Here is a 15486-nt window from a genome sequence, read left to right as displayed (position 1 = left end):
GTCCCCTGTACTGTCCTGTAACGCTGCTGGTGTCACTAGGAAGTGACTAGCCATTGTTTGTTTACAATTATATTACAAAACCTGTAAGTGAACAGAAAATATATATAAAAAAATGTCAGACAATAAAGGTGCTATGGGGTCAGGAGAGTCCCAAACTCAGAAAAATGAAAATAACTTTGAAACAAAATTGAAAAACAAATTCAAAATATCATCAACATAAGCAGAAATGTGTTACTTGAAAATACATAGAAGGTCAATGTCTGAGATTGACCAGTTTTGGAAATATTTCACTTTATTCAGCGCTGGGGTCTATATGACCCCATGGCTCCACAGCAGGGTTAAAGTCCAGCCTTGTAGAGTACAGAGCATACAGTAGTGACAACTCCACACTGTGCTCTCGGTCTCTGGGTAGGAGATCAAAGTGACAACTCCACTCTGTTGCCCTCACAATTCGTATGTGAAAGAAAATGGGTATTATACCTACCGATAATTCGGTTTCCAGGAGTCCATCCTGACAGCACGCTGGAGGACGTCCTCCTCCTCCTTGCTGGGACAGGAAACAACACGAGAGGTTAAAAGGTCCCACTCCGCCCCCTTTCCTTTAGTGTTTTGACAAGTACCACACCATGGATAGATACCATTTGAATTTATTTAACCAAATCACATTTACAGCATATGACATAGTATACATAGGGGGGGAAGTAACGGTGCTGTCAGGATGGACTCCTGGAAACCGAATTATCGGTAGGTATAATACCCATTTTCCAGGACGTCCCCCTGACAGCACGCTGGAGAATACCAAAGAAACTCCTTTAGGGTGGGACAACTGCCTGGAGAACCTTTCTCCCGAAAGACATTTGTTGGTTTGCTAACACATCTAGTTTGTAGTGTTTACAGAATGTGTTCACACTGGCCCAAGTTGCAGCTTTACAGATTTGTTCTAATGATGCCCCTGCCCGTTTGGCCCATGACGCTGAAATGGCCCGAGTTGAATGGGCTTTTATTCCCACAGGACAATCTACCCCTTCTAACGCATAGGCTTTAGAGATTACTGTAGTGATCCATCTAGCTATAGATGTTTTGGATGCTTTTTTACCCCTATTTTTACCTCCAAAAAGGACAAAAAGATTGGGATCTTTTCTCCAAGTACTAGTGGCCTCTAAATAATCTAGTACTGCCTGTCTGACATCAAGAGAATGTAAAGATTGTTCTTTTTGTATTAGAGGGTTTATTGCAAAAGGAGGGTAGAATTATTTCCTGATTTCTGTTTTGTACTGAAGCTACTTTGGGAATAAATGATGGATCTAGTTTTAAGATTATATGATCCTCACGAACCTGGAGGTACGGGTCCCTAATTGACAGGGCTTGTATCTCTCCTACTCTTTTGGCCGTTGTAATAGCTACCAAAAAAGCTGTTTTCCAAGTTTGTATTGCAATGGGCATGTCACCTTTAAGGATAAAGGGATCTTTACATAGGGCTCTGAGCACTAAATTTAAATCCCAAGGGGGAGTTAATTGCCTAATTGTGGGGCGCAATCTCTGGACCGCTTTTATGAATCTGATTATCCAAGGGTGAGAGGCCAACGGATAGTCCAGGAATGTGCTAAGCGCCGAAATCTGCACCTTAAGGGTACTAGGTCTCAGCCCCATATTGAATCCAGATTGGAGAAAATCCAGAACTCTGGGAACATCCGGGTTCTCTGATATCACGGCCGACCTGCCACCTTTCATACAGAATTTCTTCCAAATTTTGCAGTAAATAGATGATGTTACTGGTTTACGACTAGCTTGGATTGTTGAGATGACTTCATCAGATAGCCCCCGCGATTTCAAGATGTCCCTCTCAGGATCCATGCTGAAAGGTGCAATCGTTCTGGGTTTTGATGTAACACAGGTCCTTGATGAATGATGTCCTTCCATAGAGGAAGACTGACTGGACTGTCCATTGTCATGGCTCCTAACAACGGAAACCAGCTCCTTCTTGGCCAGAATGGCACTACCATCAGAACCGTTGCTTGGTCTTCCTGAATCTTCCTGAGTACCCTCGGAATGAGTGCTATTGGAGGAAATACATAAGATAGTGGTTCGATCCATGTTTGACTCAAGGCGTCGACTGCTTCCGGCATGTCCGTAGGGTTGAGGGAATAGAATCTGGCCACCTTCGAATTTTTTCTTGTAGCGAATAGATCTATGCTGGGAGTCCCCCAGCGATGACATAATTGTTGAAATATTTCTTGATTTAATTCCCATTCTGTGGGACAGATTTCTTTTCTGCTCAAATAATCTGCCAGGACGTTTTGAGATCCCTCTAAGTGGACTGCTGTGATTGACAGGACTGTGTTCTCTGCCCAAAAAAATATTTTCCGTGCCAATTCCTGAAGTGGTTTGTGTCTGGGACCTCCTTGATGTCTTATGAAGGATACCGCTGTCATGTTGTCCGTTAGGATCTTCACATGCTTGTTTTTCAAGTGGGAGTGATTCCTTCTTAGAGCTTCCCCAATAGCGTAAAGCTCTCTGTAGTTTGAAGATCTTTGACTGATGTCTTTTGGCCACCTGCCCTGGATAAATGATCCTTCTAGATGGGCTCCCCAACCCCACTGGCTGGCATCTGTAGTGATCACCACGCAAGGGGTCAAGGTCCATGGAACCCCCAGTCTTAGGTTGCTGTATTGTGTCCACCAGTGCAATGACTTTTTTACTGCCTTTGATAGGTGGATTATTCTGTCCAGCGATGACTGACGTCGATCCCATGCCGAGAGAACCTGATCCTGTAACAATCTTGAGTGAGCTTGTGCCCACCTTACACAAGTGATACAGGCCGTCATCTTCCCTAAGACCTTCATGGCCAATCTTATGGTAACCTGACGCTTTAGGAATTCCATGATTAATGCTCTTGTTGACACCTGCTTTTCTCTTGGCAGAAAAGATTGTCTTGTGGTGGCATCTAGAAGAACTCCCAGAAATACCTTCCGAGATTCGGGTTTTATGTGTGACTTCTCTTGATTTACAACCCAACCTAGATATTCTAGGACTGCAATGGCTCGATCCCTGTGTAGGATTAAGATGTTTTTTGTTCTGGCTACCAGCAGAAAATCGTCCAAATAAGGAATTATTGTAATTCCTTAATTTCTTAAGTATGCCACCACTTCCGCTACCAATTTTGTAAATATCCTCGGTGCTGACGCCAGGCCGAACGGGAGACATTGAAATTGAAGGTGGCAGGTTTGGTCCGGAAATTTTACAGAAAACCTCAGAAGCTCCTGAGATGTTGCATGGATTGGAACCTGATGATACGCGCTGTTTAGGTCGAGCGTACACATTACAGCATCTTTGTCTATGAGGTGGACAGTTGTTTTTATTGATTCCATTCTGAATCTTTTGTATTTTACATAGACGTTCAAGGGCTTTAGGTTTATTATTGTGCGTGTTTCTCCCGATGGCTTTGGAATTGAAAATAGTGAAGAGTAGTGACCTCTGGCTATTTCTGTTGTTGGAACCCGCACTATAACCTGAGAACTGAACAGCTTCAGAATGTCTATGAACATTGGTGAATTTTTTGCCACCTTGGTAGGTGGGATACACCTCTGTGGTGCCGGGGATACGAGCTCTATCCTGTAACCTTCCGAAATAATTTTTAGGACATAGGCATTTTTTGTGACTTTTTTCCAGTTGTCCAGAAAAAGACTGAGCCTGCCCCCTATACCTATGGCGTCATTGTCTCCTAGATCTAGGGCTTGACCCAAACAGGGAATTTCTTCCCCTTCGGTTCTGATTATAGGCTCCTCTATAGGCACCTCTGCTGGATCTCCACTGTTCTCTATAGTCCGGCTGTTTGCCTCTATAGGAACTTCGAGGTGGGGGTCTCTTCCGAAATGGCTGAAATTTTTTCGGTTTTTCCTCAGGGAAACCTTTTTTATTATCTGATGCAGATTCAAGAATGTCGTCTAAGGCCTGTCCAAATACTTTGGACCCTGAAAAGGGAATAGCACATAACTTGTTTTTTGATGCATTATCTCCTGACCAAGATTTAAGCCATATAGCTCTATGAGTTGCATTAGATAATGAACTATTCCTGGCTGCAAATCTCACGGATTCTGCTGACGTGTCCGCCATAAAGGCTGTGGCAGACTTTATGATGGGTAAGGAAGAAATTATATCGGCCCGTGGGGTTTTATTCACCAAATGTTCCTCTAACTGCCCCATCCACAAATACATTGATCTAGCCACTGACGTGGCTGCAATGTTGGCTTTTATCTGTGCTGCCGACGTTTCCCACGAACGGCGCAACAGAATGTCTGCTTTGCGGTCCATAGCGTCTCTGAGACTAGAAGAGTCCTCAAATGGAATAGCCGTTTTTTTAGTAACTTTGGCTATGGGTACGTCAACTTTCGGAATTTCCTCCCATGACTTGATATCCTCCGGATCAAATGGTAGCCGACTTTTAAATTCCCGAGACACTATCAGTCTACATTCCGCATCCTTCCATTCTTGCAATATCATCTGTTTTAGGTGGTCGCTTACAGGGAATACCGTCTGTTTTTGTGACGTAAGCCCTCCAAACATCAAATCCTGTCTGGACTTTGGCCGCGGCTCTTCTTTCATCTTCGTGATCCGAACTTCTACCGCTCTACATCGTCCTGGTCTAGGTCCATCCGTGGTCTCTTGCGACCCCGACCTGGGCTGGAAGGGTACCGCTGTGTCATGGTAGCTAATGAATTCTGTACCTCTTCCTGAATTAAAGATCTCATTTCGGATAATAATGACGGTTGTTCCTCTCTTACAACTCTAGAGATGCAGGCTCCGCACAACCCCTTTTTATGTGCTTCTGGCAACTTTGCATTACATATGGAGCATCGTCTGGACTTTGTCAGTGCCTTGCCTGACTTTTTTGCCACTGACAGGGATGTCTGTTGAGTCTCCTTATCCTAAGTATAAGAGTGAATATATCTTAGTGACTTAGGAATAAGCGTGGAAGGTAATATGCGCTATGCGCACTTACCCCAGCCTCCTCACTCCTGGGATCCACCATATAAATAGCACATCTCCTGACAGATATACATATAGGGATTTAGCAGCACTGCTGCACTTACCCCTTGTCTCTGGCATTGCAGACCTCCTTTCCGGCTCGCCTGTGAATGTGCGTCCTGGTTCACTGTAGCGTTTGCCGAGTAGAACGCTGGACGCCCATTTTCATATCCGGCGCCTTTTTATAGACGCTTCAGCGTTCCACACTGTGGAACGCATGTTCTGCCGCCGAATCCGCCGGAAATGACGCCGCTGACGTCACCGGAAGTGACGATATACACTTACTTCCGCGTTCCACGCAGTGGAACGCACGCTGAAGCCGGGAGGTTCTGCCGTCCCTGCATGCTCGTATGAGAGCATGTGGACCTATGCGCCTTTCCACCTTCCTGGCGCCGGCGCCTCTTGAATTTCCTGGCGCCCGAGCCGAGAGCCTCCCCCTGGGAGGAAGCGGCTCACCCAGGAGCGCGTCCGCTCGACTGGTCTCTGGGCACAGGGACTCCCACCCGGGAAGTATGTGCCCTGGGCTATCGACGAGGGGGAAGGATATTGGACCAGCCGCACGATCCCCCTGAGCCCTCCGGTCCGGTAAGCTTCTCTCGTGTGTCCCTCCATGCAGGGACAGGAAAAACACTAAAGGAAAGGGGGCGGAGTGGGACCTTTTAACCTCTCGTGTTGTTTCCTGTCCCAGCAAGGAGGAGGAGGACGTCCTCCAGCGTGCTGTCAGGGGGACGTCCTGGAAAAAAGGGAAATCATTAATAAAAAGCAAACCTACGGTAGAAACGGGCCTGGGTCCAAACCAGTGTCTGCCTCCTACTGACACAAAACTAAAACGGATTAGCTCTGTGCCAGTTGGTGCGTGTACACTGCTGAGGAGGAAATAACTTTTTGCATAGTGTCAGCCTCCTAGTTGCAGCAACATACACCCATCGATTCCGGTGTTCCCCAATGAAGCGATAGAGAAACTTGCATTTGGAATTTAAACATAAAAATAGAAAATATGAAACAATGTGGATTCATTTTCTAAACATTTTTGTAATTTTTGTTCAGTAATCAGTAAAAGTGGGAAAAACAAAACATTTGAATTAAATTTCTTTAAAAAAGGAGAACATTTGTATCTTAATTCTAAATGACAAATTTTGACCAGTACAAGAGAAGGAGTTTTGACCTTTACTGGTGTTTTATCTGGAGAGCACTGGCTTTCGTATTTACCTTTACGCACCCAGTCTCCGGTGTGAATGTTTATCGTTACACCCACCAAATTACTGCTGCGCTGCCGCTTCTCCCAGATAAAGTCTAGGGCTTTCCGTGCGTGTTCCTAGTGCAAGGCAAAAAAAAAAAAATGTCATAAAATTTAGTGCTGTAGAACTCCAAGCACAAAGTTTCAACTTAAGTCTCTTGTTGCAGACCCTTTTTTCTGTTTGCACATAATTTGGATTATATATAAGAAAGGATTTTCTTCCTGTGTCAGTCAGCTGTACAGTAAATGCATACATAAAGAAAAGGACCCCAAACAATCTGTGTGCGGACTTCTACTAACAGTCTATGAGAACTGGCTGCTATTGCAGCAGGTGTGAGGTGCATATGAAACATTTAGGAAGTGAAGGGGACAAGGTCACACCAGAAAACCTCCATCACTGGCATACCATCCATCCAGTACGGTGTATAGTCTATAAGGAAGAACTGCACTCATTACATCAATGACTGAGTAGTCTCCTGGTATACGGATAATGCTCATGTCATTTTACGGGTAAATATCCTATCTTTTCTTCAAGTATTACCCAATATTTCACATTTAGCGTAATATTTGGAAAATGCTTTATTATTCCCTTATGACACATGCAAACAACAAAAAGATAACCCATTTCTTCTTCACATCCTCTAACTGGCTACAATGGAAAGTCTTCTACAGTGTACCTCCAAGGATATTATCCCACCCCAAAAGGACATGATGATCGACAATGGTATCGGAAGCAAAAACTACAGGGGTCCAGTGTGAATTACTAGGACCCATGTAACGCGACGCCCAGTGTTATTTTTTGTATAGCCTAAGCTTTGGCCTACACTTCAATATCACAGAAATGAGGCATGAGTGGTGATGAATGAGCAGGAGAATTTGGCGTAGACCAACCTCAAATATTGCTATTCCAGTGAAGCGGCTGAGTGCAGCAAACTCTAAGATGAGAGTCCCAGCACAGGCTGTACATGTGTCCGTCTCAGTACCGGTGCGAGCCTCTGGTCTCCGGATGCCAAACTTCAGGTTGACCTTCAGTGCAGAACAACAAATAAATGATGGCGTATCAGCCATATCAAGATATTGTTACGTGGATTAAAAAAATATCAGAAAAAGCAGACAAATAGGAGTACACCTACAAGTCTCACACTACACTACAGCCCTGGCTTAGGCCACGTTCACACGCTGCAGGTTCCTCTGCGGGTTAATCCCGCAGCGGAATTGAAAATCTGCAGGGCAAAACCGCTGCGGTTATCCCTGCAGATTTATCGCGGTTTGTTCCGCGGTTTCCGCTGCGGGATTACTCCTGTACTATTGATGCTGCATATGCAGCAATATGCAGCATCAATAGTAATGTAAAAAATAATAAAAATTCGCTATACTCACCCTCTGACGTCGCGATCTCCCCGGCGCTGCAAGCGGCTGTGCCGACAAGGACCTTCGTGACGTCACGGTCATGTGACCGCGGCGTCATCACGGTCATGTGACCGCGATGTCACCACAGGTCCTGTTCGGCACAGCAACTGAGACCGGACGCCGCGGGCAGCGCTGAGAGGGGAGTATAGCATGATTTTTTATTTTAATTCTTTTTTTTTTACACCCAAATATGGTTCCCAGGGCCTGGAGGAGAGTCTCCTCTCCTCCACCCCGGGTACCATCGGCACATTATCCGCTTAACTTCCCGCAACGTGGGCACAGCCCCATGCGGGAAGTTAGCGGTTCAATGCATTTCTATGGGTGCAGAATCGCTGCGATTCTGCACCAAGAAGTGACATGCTCCTTTTTTTCTGCAGAAAATCCGCGCGGATTTTCCACAGAAAAAAAGGATCGTCGGCACAGCGGGTTTTGTTTTCCATTAGGTTACATTGTACTGTAACCTACATGGAAAAAGGATGCGGACCCGCAGCTGCAAAACAGCTGCGGGTCCGCAGCAAAACCCGCAGCGTGTGAACATAGCCTTACAGGCTATGACTGCTGACAACTCCCGACTGATGTCAGGTGGCTTTCTCTTGTTGACGGGGCAATCAAATAATAAACACTGAAAAAAAAGCTCTCTCTACAGTGGTCTCCTAGAAGTGTGTTAACCCCAGTTTGTCACACAAGGTTTGCTATTCATTAAACAAAACACAGATTTTGCATTACTGAATATTTTAGAAAGAAAGGGGTCAGAATAAAAATAAAGGCAATATACTGAACACCGACTACATAAATACTCCACTGTAAATTTCTAAATTGCCACACAAACTCGTCGTCTTAAAGAGGTTATCTGGCATGGTCTTAATACCAGTAGGGGTCTGAAAGCTAGTGGTGGCCCTGATCAGCCAAATTCAGCTCCGGCACCATTAGATGTCAAGAACTGCAGCTTAGCCCATTTTCAATAGAAAATCAATGGTGCCAGAGCTGAGAACAGCTGATCGGTGGGGGTGCCGGGTGTTAGATCCTCATTCATCTCACATTAATGATCTATAGCATAGATGATCAATATTATAAGGCCATACAACTCCTGTGAAGCAGGAAAATATCCAATAACATGTCACATCTAATAGCTGTAAAGTGGTGTGTAAACTTATATTACCATGGCAATATAAAGTATAAAGAATTAAGATACAGTGCCACCTGACTTGCTGCTGCTTGTAGAAGACCTGCCAGTGCGGATATATTGGGTTGAGATTGTTATATGCCAGATTATCACACCTCAGGGTGACATAACAGCATTTTACTCTATGGGAAGCCCCACAAGAACATTTAGGCTATGTGCACACGTTGCGGAATGGGGTGCAGAATTTTCTGCACAAAATCCGCATCTCCTGGCAGAATCCGCAGGTGCAGATTTTCTGCGGTTTTTATGCGGATTTTCTGCGGTTTTTACCACTGCGGATTTCTATAATGGAAAGGTGCAGAAACGCTGCAGATCCGCACAACAGCAGTGACATGCACTTCTTTTAATCCGCAGCGTTTCCGTGCAGATTGTTCTGCACAGCTTTTTTTTTTGTTCACATTGATTTACATCGTACTGTAAATCACAGTGCGGATCTGCAGCGTTTCTGAACGGAAAAATCCGCTGTGGATCCGCCCTAAATCCGCATCGTGTGCACACAGCCTTATACTAATACCAGACACTAAGTATATATTCACAACTTACTCTTGGATATGGAAGACCACTTGTGGTGTTAAAAGCTGGGAGAAGTTTGTAGCCAAGCTCTTTAGCCATATGTAACAGTTCATCATTGTACCACAACATCTGCTCTCCTTTTTCTTTTAGCATAATAGCAACCGAATGTCCCCCAAGAAGCCCCCTAGAAAAAAGGAAAGAAGCTGTGAAATTCCACACAACTGCATATTCATGTAGCCAACAAAGCAAAAACAGAATAAATGCATACAAATATGCATATCATAGTGGAACAGTAAGGCAACTCTGACTTTATTCTGATACGACAAGGTCAGCCAACAACAATGTCCTCAACAAAGGATTTGCTGCTGTAGCTTTTGAGTGTCTGCATTTTTTTTTATCTACTCCTTTCCTTTTTCTCACAGGGCAGATAAACTCGAGAAATACACTCCCTAAATGTTATGAAATTGCTGTGAAACCACATCATGCGGTCAAAGGAGCTCACAACGGAAGAGAAACAGACCATTAGGTTGAAAAAAAATCCATCAGAGATAGCAGAAATATTTGAGACAGCCAAATCAAGTTTGGTACATTCTGAAAAAAAAAAAAAAAAAAAAAAAAAGAAGGTCATGAACTTTAAAAGACCTGGACGTCCATAGAAGACAACAGTGGTGGATGATCACAGAATCTTTCCCATGATGAAGAAAAACACCTTCACAACATCCACCCAAGTGAAGAATACTCTCAAGGAGCCAGGTGTCACGGTCCACTAAGAAGCCAGCCGGCGCATGGCAAAATAAATGGGAAGAGGCACCCCTGAGCTCCCTGACATCTCTAGACTGTTTCTTCCACCCCTTGTGGCAATCACGTTCCCAAACTCTGTCTTACCCCAAGCACAGCACTGGCTGGTGAGACAGCAGGAATTATAGTCCTGCTCTATAATACAGACACAAAGAAAGACAGACAATGGTAAAGAAAACAGCAATCACTCTCAGTGAACCCAGACTAAGGAATGGTATTTAACAGGCGAGGAAGGATGAGGCAAACCAAAAAGGGAGATAAAGAGAAAGATAAACTTCCAAACTGCAATCTGCAGAGAGCACTCCTAAACTGCTTCTTTCAGGCTCACAGCTCTCAAACCAACCCCAAGGTATAGCAGGCCATCATTACCAACAACTACTCAAGCTAAGAGGTGAGCATTTATACAAGAGGGGAGTGGCGAACTCAGAACAGTTGAGAACTCAGGACAGAAAGCTATAGGAGATGGACCCTTGCAGCTCTCTAGGAGAATAACCCTTGCAACAATACGCTCACAGCTAACTGGAAGACAAAGCAGATTCATCAAGTGCAGGTGCACATGTAGCCAGATGCCGTGATCTTCAGACCTCTGTAACAACATCTCAGAGTAGGTGTTTCAGTTTCCAAGTCTAGCATAAAAAGATGACTTTATGAGAGCAAATACAGAGGGTTCACCACAAGGTGCAAACCATTAATCAACCTTGAAAAAAGAAAGGCCATATTAGACTTTGCCAAAAAACATTAAAGAAAACAGTCCAGTTCTGGAAAAGCATTATTTGGACAGATGAGACCAAGATCAACCTGCCCCAGAAGAAAGTATGGAGAAGGCTTGGAATGCCTCATGATCCAAAGCACACCACATCCTCTGTAAAGCAAGGCAGAGGCAGTGTGATGGCATGGGCATGCATGGATTCCAATGGCCCCGGATCACTAGTGTTTATTGATGATGGAACTAAAGACAGAAGCAGCTGGATGAATTCTTAAGTGTACAGGGCGCTACTTTCTGGTAATGCCAGGAGTTGTGTTTTTGTTGTTTTTTTAAGGCAAAGAAGTGAAATATTCTGTAACGGCTAAGTCAATCACCAGCTCACAACCCCACTGAGCAGCATTTTACATGCTTAAAGACAAAACTTAGGGCAGAAAGACCCACTAGCAAGTGAAGCCAGCAGCAGTAAAGGTCTGGTAAAAACAAGCACAAAGGAGGAAACCCACTGTTTAGCAACATCCATGGCTTCCAGACTTCAGGCAGTAAATCTTTACAAAGTATTAAAAACAAACATTTATATATGGTAACCTTAATCAATCACTTAAGCCTCTGAAATGAGGAGGCTTTATAGAAAAATAGCTGCAATTCCTTAACGTGTCACAAGATATTTTTGTTCAACAACTTTAATTAAAGCTGAAAGTCTACATTTCACTTGCATCTCAGTTGTTTTATTTGAAAGTAAGAATAGTGACTTGCAGAGCCCAAACACAAAGATTCCGTCACTGTCCAAATATTTCTGTTCCCACAATGCTTAGTTTCACATCCCTATATGCACTTACCCCAGCACTCGAATGTTTGTCTCAAATACAGAAACCACTATGTCATTGTCCAAGTTGACATCATTTATTACTTTTCTCACAGCATCCTCAAACTCGTGGGTTCGGTTTAATACCTGTGAAGACAACAATCGTGACGTCAGACTGGCAGAGCCTCTGATAAATGCAGTTTATTGCCCTGTACTTGTTAGGAATACTTGGGCGGCCCGTCCGTCACAGGATGTGTCAGTGACCCTTACCTATAGAAGCACATGACACCTTGTTATGGTGTCCTCTATTGTCTGGAAGGAGCGCACTGTGCGGAATCATTAGGCAGGTGAGTAGTTGGACCATGTTTTTATGCATACATATCAGGTGACATGTATGTGTAATTATGAGTGCTGCATAGCACTAGAAGACTTGTAACAGTTTTTGACTTAATTTTCAGAGTCTGGTAAATTTTTTGGCCCATTTGGCCTGAAGAAAACAAGCTACCTAATAATTCTGCACCCCTGGATAAAGGATGTTGTATTCTTAGGCCGCTCAGTCCCTCATTACACATATACACATCACCTCATCCAATAAGCATTAAAGTTTATACAGTGCGGAGATGGAAAATCTACAGAAAACTGATGATATGGTCAAAATACTCCCCGCCTAACAACCGTGCACAGTGTGTATATTCTCAAACCTGAAGTTGCCGTCTTCTGCAGTACACAACACTGTACCGGCCACTACAGCTTTGCCTCGTTCTCAATCTCATAGATTTACATAGGGAAAGGACTGGCAGGTCCCAAATGCGGTCATATGATGCCGAAACAGCCCAAAGTGGCCCATGGCAGAAGACTGCAACTGGTAAGTGTGGACACACACACACACCATTGCCAACAGGGGACAGAAAACCAATGAATAGTGTTACTGTAAAATGTACTTTCTTCCTAAAGCATATATCAGAAGATGAACTGTTATTTAAAATTATGCTTTTCAGTTAAATATACTTTTAAGTTTATTTTTATTCATATGACAATGTGTATTACAAAATGAAATCTAGCTAATGTTCACATTGGCCACTGGGTCCATTTTAGAGTCATAACTTCTGTTCCTTGCAGAAGAGTTTTCAGAAGTCTCATTATCGTCACACGCAGGATTGCAAAGACACAGATTCCAGAGCCACCATTCACAATCACAAGCGATGTCACAGCTGACCCTGCCTTCCTACACAATTACCTTCCCTTCTTATGAACACATGGATCTCCAGACAGAACAGAAAGTATATAAGTCTAGAAGAACTCTAGTGACCAGTGTGAAAACTGACAGATTTCTATTAGTTTCAGATCTTGAGATAAAAAATCTATATATACAATTTAAAAAATATATACTTCATATAAAAACCTGACAAACAGCAGGTCATTTTCTAATTATAATATTCTAAGGGAATCCATCAGCAGGTTTTTATGTGATCCGAGAGCAGCATGATATAGGGGAAGAGACACGACGGCAGAGATGTATCACTTACTGGGCTGTGTTGTTGTTGTTTCACTAAAATCAGTGTTTTATCAGCATGAGGATTAGTGGTCTCATGCAATTTAGTCCTCCTGCTCTGGTTAACCTTGTTCTCACCTCTGATTGGCAGCTTTCTGCCTATGCACAGTGTACACACGAAGCTGCCAGTGTTGTGGGTGGGGTTAAACAGAGCTCAGCATTCACAGAGAATTTAGATGTACATTAAATAAAGCAGGGATTTTATCAAAATTGCAGCAAAAGGGCCAGTAAGTGACATCATTGAAATCAGGCGCTCGGCCCTAATTCATGCTGCTCTCAAACGCAGAGAGAAAAACTATGGTGACGAATTCCCTTTAAAAGGGAACCGATCTATTGATTACATCAGATTTTTTAGTTAAATGTGATTTTTTTTTATTTTTACATAACGCCAATAGAAATCTTGCAATTTTTACACTGGCAACTAGGGCTTTTTCAGGCTTACCCTTCCTTATGTTTCAGGATATAACATGCACAGGGCCACAATGGTTGGATCTCGACCCTATCTATTGTATTAAAGTGTCTTAGGAGCCTGTGCAAATGTAAATTTGGGGAGGAGGTCAGGTGTGACATCGCCTATTGTCACGGTAGATCCCGAGTTATCATCTGTGTATAGTGCTGCATCTACTGATAACTCATGTAAACTATTCCTGAGAGGACAGAAAAAGTTTGTGATATCGAAATAAAACATTGACAACATTTTAAACAGTAGAAAGTCTGTGTTGTTTGTAGACATGATGGGTATAGTGCCGCATAGAGGAAGGCAAGAAGACTACTTAAACTGCAGCTTTATGTCCAGCAGATAGAATTTTCCTAACTGAAGCACACCGCATTTCTGGGGGAGAAGCAATGACACTTTCCACTATTTACCTTTCGAGAATTTTTCTGACTGATGATAATTATAATAACGATTAAGAAAATACAAAACCTAATGAGCCAGATCAGAAACTCATAAAACAAAGGTTGTACAGTTTATAAAATGTTATACTGACACACAGCAAACTACACAAAATACTCACCACCAACGTATCCAGTGTATCAATTAATGTTAAAGAAAACCTACAAAAGATGGAAAAGATCACTTACACTGGGAGAAGTCGTGTCATAAATGCAGGGCTACTGCTTATTCTGTATTGCATTTGATATATAAAAGCATAAAATATCACGTCTGATAATACAAAAGTCTACATAAGCATTCGTGTGGAACATAAAGTCTGCGCTGTCCGAACAGCAGATTTTCTATTTAAATCAATGGGAGGTGAATTAGTAGCAGAAAGATTTGTGAACATACCCAAATAATAATAATAATCTTTATTTTTATATAGCGCTAACATATTCCGCAGCGCTTTACAGTTTGCACACATTATCATCGCTGTCCCCGAGGGGCTCACAATCTACATTGTCTTGTCATGATCTTCACCAGGCCCCTGGCTGTTATGGCAACCTATTGGCGCCCCACGATCATGGTATTTACAGCGGGATTTAACATGTTAAAAGCCTTGGGCTGAGCACTGCTCCACCTACCCCTGTTAAAGGCACATGTTGGCTAACTAAATCAGTCATCATGTGATGGAAAAGATGTGTGCTCCGCATGGGAGCCTTCAAAGGTAGGAACATGACATATGACGTAGTAACATAGTTATTAAGGTTGAAGGAAGATTTTACGTCCATCTAGTTCAACCCATAGCCTAACCTAACATGCCCTAACATGTTGATCCAGAGGAAGACAAAAAAACCATGTGGCAAAGAGTAAGCTCCACATTGGGGAAAAAATTCCTTCACAACTCCACATACGGCAATCAGACTAGTTCTCTGGATCAACGCAATACGAAGGAAATACACATCATTGGTTGTGAAGGGGTTAAAAAATTAGGGGCATCTTACTTCATGTGAAGAATGGTTTCTGTAAGACAAATCTTAATACATTCCTCCTTATGTCTTTTGCAATACAAATCACAATTTTTGATTGGTTTTATTAATGTCATAATCAAATCAATTTATAAGCTCAACTTATCTACTAGCTAACACGGGGCACACATTTTTTCCTAAATTCTACATTAAATGCATTTTGTGAAAAACAGCAAATGAAGACAAAAGCAGTCTAAGGCTATGTTCACACTTTGCGGTTTTTGCTGCGGATCCGACGCTGCGGATCCGCAGCAGTTTTCCATGCAGGGTACAGTACAATGTTACCCTATGGAAAACAAAAACGCTGTTCCCACTTTGCGGAAAATCCCTTTAAAAACCGCGCGGAATTGCTGCG

At 43.1% G+C, this 15486-nt stretch overlaps 1 protein-coding gene across 3 annotated transcripts in view; it reads right to left on the bottom strand.

Moving 5' to 3' along the window:
• The window catches only part of EDEM3 (ER degradation enhancing alpha-mannosidase like protein 3), a 105500-nt gene that overhangs the window by 49827 nt on the left and 40187 nt on the right, over positions 1-15486 (bottom strand). For all 3 annotated transcript variants that reach the window (XM_077278787.1, XM_077278785.1, XM_077278786.1), the window contains exons 4-8: positions 14243-14282; positions 11709-11821; positions 9399-9552; positions 7154-7288; positions 6235-6340 (exon numbers count right to left, since the gene is read on the bottom strand). In XM_077278787.1, the coding sequence (XP_077134902.1) occupies positions 6235-6340; positions 7154-7288; positions 9399-9552; positions 11709-11821; positions 14243-14282 (548 nt within the window). The remainder of the gene's footprint in view (positions 1-6234; positions 6341-7153; positions 7289-9398; positions 9553-11708; positions 11822-14242; positions 14283-15486) is intronic.

Source organism: Ranitomeya variabilis, chromosome 8 (genome assembly GCF_051348905.1).
Source record: "Ranitomeya variabilis isolate aRanVar5 chromosome 8, aRanVar5.hap1, whole genome shotgun sequence".
NCBI lineage: Eukaryota > Metazoa > Chordata > Amphibia > Anura > Dendrobatidae > Ranitomeya > Ranitomeya variabilis.
The sequence above is the reverse complement of the archived record's forward strand: the minus strand, read 5'-3'. Positions and strand labels throughout refer to the sequence as shown.